This window comes from Vipera ursinii (genome assembly GCF_947247035.1).
Source record: "Vipera ursinii genome assembly, chromosome: 3".
NCBI classification, from domain to species: Eukaryota; Metazoa; Chordata; class Lepidosauria; order Squamata; family Viperidae; genus Vipera; species Vipera ursinii.
Genome location: NC_139516.1, coordinates 171949599 through 171955767, shown reverse-complemented (window position 1 = coordinate 171955767; position 6169 = coordinate 171949599). Strand labels below are relative to the sequence as shown.

At 38.9% G+C, this 6169-nt stretch overlaps 1 protein-coding gene across 1 annotated transcript; it reads left to right on the top strand.

The window, feature by feature from the left end:
• The first annotated feature begins 260 nt into the window (after window positions 1-260).
• On the top strand, window positions 261-3910 carry SNAI2 (snail family transcriptional repressor 2). The gene is made up of 3 exons (XM_083359172.1): window positions 261-490; window positions 1017-1562; window positions 2929-3910. The coding sequence occupies exons 1-3, from the start codon at window positions 412-414 to the stop codon at window positions 3108-3110; spliced, it is 807 nt and encodes a 268-aa protein (XP_083215298.1). The 5' UTR covers window positions 261-411; the 3' UTR covers window positions 3111-3910.
• The last annotated feature ends 2259 nt before the right edge of the window (window positions 3911-6169 follow it).

Sequence of the window (6169 nt, the reverse complement as noted above, 5' to 3'; positions counted from 1 at the left end):
TCTCTTTCGCAGCCATCGCGAAAGGGAGGAGTTGAAACTTGATCCAACTCCTGAGCAACTCCAAGGGATTGGATCTTCCCTGCTAAGAGCCGGGAGAAGTCCCCGGCCCAAAGAAGCTCGAGTTTGTCAAAAAAAAAAAAAAAAGAACATGAGCGAATTCCGGATTGGCTGAAACGGCGTCCCCGGACCCCTCCCCTCTTGCACCTGATGAGTGGGGTATTTACTGCACTTTTCAAGGAGTTCCTTTGCACTACATAATTTTGCTGCATGGGGCAAACAGAGGAGGAGATGTTCTAGAGGACCAATGTCCCTGCAGTGATTCTTCTCTCTTCTGCTGCTCGAAAGTTGGGGAACCGTTACTCTTCAGCGAGAGGAAATCCGGGAAGGGGAAAGCAGTCCTTGCGTTTCAAAATGCCACGGTCCTTCTTGGTGAAGAAACATTTCAACGCGTCCAAAAAGCCCAACTATAGCGAACTGGATACACATACAGGTAATGCCAGAGGGAAATCTGCATGGAAGCTGGAAGTCGGGCTCCAATTTGGGGTAACGATCGCTCTGGAGGTAAACTCCCTGCCTGTTTGCACCAAAGAGCCTGTGTGCACTTTAGCATACTTTTTCGTCCCCCTGGGCAGTGCTTTCTTTTCGTCCTATTTACAACGTGTCAGCACCAACCTTTTGAAACCGCTGTCTTTTCTGCTTAACTGCTCAAATTGCACTTGAACAAGAGCAGTTTGGAAACCTAGGAGGATAAAGCTGGATTTTATTGCTGGGTTTCTTGGCCAAACTGGGAGAGAACTATGTATGCCTTGGACCAAATCGGACCTCTCCCAGTTTATGGTGCACAGTGTAAAGTTGCATAGATGAAGGACTACATTCACTGAACTTTCTACATTTTAAAAATGTATGTTTGTCAATGTCATGACAATTTCATCATTTCCCATCTGGGTAAGTCTGGGTAATATGGCTATTATCTCCTTCATTTTCTAATGGTTTTCCTGTCTTTGTCTTCTTTCCAGTGATAATTTCCCCATACCTTTATGAGAGCTACCCAGTGCCGATAATTCCACAGCCAGAAATCCTGAGTTCAGTGGCGTACAACCCCATCACAGTCTGGACTACAACTGGGCTGTTGCCTTCCCCCTTACCCAGTGATCTTTCTCCTCTTTCTGGATATCCTTCATCTTTGGGAAGAGTCAGCCCACCCCCTCATTCTGACACTTCGTCCAAAGATCACAGTGGCTCAGAAAGCCCCATTAGTGACGAAGAGGAGAGAATCCAGTCCAAGCTTTCCCACCCTCATGCAATTGAAGCTGAAAAATTTCAGTGTAGTTTATGCAACAAGACCTATTCAACTTTCTCTGGACTTGCCAAACATAAGCAGTTGCACTGTGATGCCCAGTCTAGGAAATCATTCAGCTGTAAATACTGTGATAAGGAATACGTGAGCCTGGGGGCTCTAAAGATGCACATCAGGACCCACACACTACCTTGTGTCTGCAAGATTTGTGGCAAGGCTTTCTCTCGACCCTGGCTACTTCAAGGACATATCCGGACTCATACTGGTAAGAGGGAAATAGAGTTTTACACATATGTGGTATAGAGCTTTCCAACTGTTCTTTTTATTGACCATGCAGCTCTTTTTATCTTCAGTTATTGCAATTACATAGACATTAATTGCACTTTGGTCTTTTAGATGTTCAATGGGCATTTTCTATTGCACATACCCCTTTTTTAAAAAAAATCTTATGTGAGTGGGCCAGATTTTGTCCTGCCATGGCAACTTCTAGCTTCTCTGAAATGTTCAGCAAGGTGTCAAAAGGCAGGGATCCAGCTGGCCATAAAAATGCCTTGGAACATGATCCATGCAGGAGTAAGAGAAAAGAAGCAGACACAGAGGGAATAAGAGGCAAACAGATCAAGTTTCCAACAAGAATCTGCACAGTCAAGAGTTGTGCCCAGGCAGTGCATACAGCAAAGCCCATTAGTCAGCATATGGACATAGAAGGTAGTTTTTTTTCCTTGAACATTATTTAGAAATGAGTTTTCGCTTGAAACCAATTATTTGGTCAGATAAATGAGATGCAGTTGCTTCTGATTTAGGACTGCAGCCTAAAAAGGGACCTTAACTATAGTTATCTGGGATTAAGGTGACCTTAAGTTTTATACAATTGTGGATATATGAACAATACAACTAGTCCTAAAACAGAATACTCTCTGATCTGATTTATGCAGAAATAACTCTTGTTCATCTCAGATTGTCTTTAACAATTCTAACTAAACTTTCCAAGGTTATAATGCAGTGCATGCTCATATGGCAGCAAACTCCACCTAGCATAGTCTAAGGGAGTTTCCAAAGAGGATTGGCTGTATAGCTGTCCAAGCCAACTGAATTCTGAATTAAATTACACACATTCAAACTATGGACTGGCAGCGTTTACAAATATTCAGTGAACTGTTCGATTAGGTGCAAACTTTGTATTCATCATGTTTCTTCATGAGACTGTGCAAGTAACATCCTATGTGAATCTATGTGTTGGTTTCACAAAAGCAGAATACTAAAAGCATTAAATCTGATGGGACCTCTGCCATCCACATCAACAGCATACAAATCACAGCCTTGGGCAGCAAAAGGCGTTGCACAGGATGCAGTAAATGAATGGAGGAAACATATGGAAATGTTGGGTGGAGCCCAACCTTCAGGGTGCTGGCTGCACCTGCTGAAGTAGAATAGGTTAGTGACTTGTCATTCAATGCATCATGATTTTCTGCAAGCTCTGAGTTGCCCACAATGTAAAGAACAGAACCTCTGATGGCATTCAGAATCCACCCATCACCTCCTCCCGCTATGCTAATGGTTTGCCCACTTAATATGCACGTTTCATTATTGTAGCATTCAAATGACTAAACGCCTTCTTTCCTTCTTTTCAGGAGAGAAGCCTTTTTCGTGCCCTCATTGCAACAGGGCATTTGCAGACAGGTCAAACTTGAGGGCCCATCTACAGACCCATTCAGATGTGAAGAAATACCAGTGCAAAAATTGTTCCAAAACTTTCTCTCGAATGTCTCTTCTGCACAAACATGAGGAATCTGGCTGCTGTGTAGCTCACTGAGTTTACCTGTTTTCATGCCTTTGCCACAAATTAAAGAGACATCCACCCATTTCTATGTATTTGTTCGTCTGTTTCCCAAGAGGTGCAAAAAAAGAGTTTTATTTCACTTGTTTAGGCATGACTTTTCTGTAACACAAAAGTAACGAGACATATAGAAGAAGATGCAAATGCCAGATTGATTTTTTGTAAGAATATATCACAGGTAAAATTACCATTCAAGCCAAAGTGTCCCAAGGAACCAAAATTTTGCTACATACCAAGTATCACACGTGAAGTCAGTAAATGTCAAATATTTTTTTAGCATAGCGTGGTTCTTGATGAGTGATCTGAAATGTCTGAAAATTGCATCATTTCAAAGGAACAGAAGAATGTATGTCCAATTGTTTGCCATGTTTTTACAGAATGTGCCTTTGTAAAACTGCCACATTTTTTATGATGCTTCCTTTATTTTTAACAAAACATTGGGCTTGTGAACTTATGGTTAAAATGGGAATAAGTGCAAGAGTGAGGGATGGTGAGATAACAATGGATATTTTAAAAGCTTTATTTTCCTAATTGCACAAAGGAAATGCAATACCGTGAGTAATCTCCTCAAATGAACAATACCATTCGAGTGCCTTTTTATAGAAAACCAAATTGATAACCTTGTTTAAGGATGTAAACGTAATGTAAATAATTTTATTTTTATATGACTGTGTTCTGAAACGAAATGTTATCTATTGCAATGTGTATAGGAATCTTGAAAAAGTGAAGCTAATTGTCTTATATTGTTCTAGAATTAATTTTTTGTACAATAAACATTTTGGAGTAATATTTATGTAGTCTGTCACATGAGAGCAAGTTAAGGCTCTCGAACAAACTATATCCTATAACCATATACATAACTGCAGCTCCTGTGTCAACTGTGAGTAAGAATTCCTAAGTGGCTTATTGGAGGACTGTCGAGAATATAGACTTAGTCAGTGTGGCCAAAGAATAATCAGTAAGGGGGCTGAAGTTAAAGAAATCTGGCTAATTTACTCATAGCTTAGGAAACTGCTTTAAACAGTAAGCTTTGATTTTTATCTGTTCTTTGGAAGAAAGATGGTAGGATATAAATAGAATGATCATCAAATCTTAACATTCCTTCCTCAAAATCACTGAAATAATCTTCAAGAAAAAGTATAGGCCTAGCTCTTGATTGGTCAATCAACGAAAAGAAGGCTTGGCTTCCTTCCAACCATGGAAAGTATTGGTGTCTAGTTGAGTCTCCTTACCACAGGGAAGAAATGGTCTTCAATTATTTCAGCAGCCGTCTCCCAAATTATACAGTTCCAACAAAAGTCCCATTCCATCCAAACAGGTGTTATCTAAAAAAACAGGAGGTTGCAAAGGGAAAGGGGGAATCTTAAGCATTGCTTGCATACAGGCAGAAGAACTGTGTGTTTGTGTGTGTGCTAATTGAACCCCACAGTGAGTGGTAAAAATGTTTGCCAAACCATGTTAATGGAACCAATGAGATTCCAGTGTAAATGTACATGACACGTAATTGTGTGCCTGCTTTTTTTTTTTCTTCATTTGGCTTTGTCACTAGACTGAAGCATTGACTGTTTGATGTGGAAAAGATTAACCATTCAATTCCTTATTTTAAAATTCTATAGTCGTCTTTTTTTAAAACAAAACAAAACATAGTTTTCACATGCCACACTAAAATATGGGTTTTAGTTGAGAAAATTTATTTTTAGCAACTCTGATTAGTGAACTGTTATTAAAGGGCAATATTTGTGCAATCTGGGATACCTGAGAAATAGTAAAAGTGATTTCAATGGGTTTGCAGTAGATCAATGTTTTTTAACCTTGACCACTTTTAAGATGGATGGACACCAACTCCCAGAATTCTCTAGCTGGATGCAGTAGATGGTTAGCAAGATGCCCTGAACTTTCAAAGTGAATGAAATGGAAGCAGTGCTATAATTTGACCAGGAAATGAGACTGAGTTATCTTCTATCTATCGTATGCATATTTTTAGAACTGGGGATGAAGCATTACTGAACAGTAACATCAGCCTTTCCCAATTAGGTATCTTCCAGATGTGTTGGATTTCAATGTCCAGCCATCTGCTAAGTGGAACTATGGGAACTAGCGTCCAATACCAGATTGGGAAAAGCTGATATGATTTGTACTTTTTGTGCCTGCTATGTGAAATCCCATGGATAAGCACTCTGTAAATCACTATAGTAGTATTCCTGATTAAATCACTGAACTGATCTGTACTGTATGATGTAACCAACACTAAGTTATTTTTAATTACCTGATTTCAGAGGAAGTGGTTTAAGCCTAACTTTCTTCTTTAAGGCAGTGAGCATATGCATGAGCAATCTTTTTTTTACTTTTTGTTTAATTGTGTCTTTGTATGCACATAAAGGTGTTTTTTTACATAAATTGTTAAGTCAGGATAAGAACAAACTTGATCATAAAGCAGCATGTCATAAATTATACTTGAAATTATTGGGAGTGCCTAAATAAAGTAATATGACCAGGACAAAAAAACAATTTGATGTAAATTGCATTCGATTATCATTAGATTTATGAAATATAATTACTCCAGTGTTCTAAGAGCGGGAGGAAATGGATTACATGAATGGTAACCTAAACTTTTTGAAAGATATCACATTGTCTTCCTCTGGGCCATAGGCTGTACCTTTGATTTCAATGATTTTTGTAAAAAGCTTACAATGCAGACTATTATTATGATTTTTAAGATGAAATATAATATTTTTGGAACCAAAAATTGCTTGTAGTAGTAATGGATGTGCTTAACATATGATGTACAACTGGGAAAACCTGTGGAACTATTGATATTCTATTACTGAGAAGGGCCAAAGGGGTACTAGGCTCTACCAACAAAACCTCAATTAGTTGGAGATGTCATAAGCAGTTACAAACAAATAATTTTTTCCCTCAGATATGTTAATTATATGACTGGGATTTCCAGGATCTGATGTTGTCACTGTGATACAACAAATGCCATTAGGAAATCCTGTATCGGAAGTGCAAAATAACATTTTGACATACCCTCG

What these genes read in the sequence shown, in the direction of transcription:
- SNAI2 (XM_083359172.1), top strand. Translation starts at nt 412, where the DNA reads ATGCCACGGTCCTTCTTGGTGAAGAAACATTTCAACGCGTCCAAAAAG. An exon ending in CGAACTGGATACACATACAG is followed by an intron (nt 491 to 1,016) that starts GTAATGCCAGAG and finishes TCTTCTTTCCAG; the next exon opens with TGATAATTTCCCCATACCTT. An exon ending in ACATATCCGGACTCATACTG is followed by an intron (nt 1,563 to 2,928) that starts GTAAGAGGGAAA and finishes CCTTCTTTTCAG; the next exon opens with GAGAGAAGCCTTTTTCGTGC.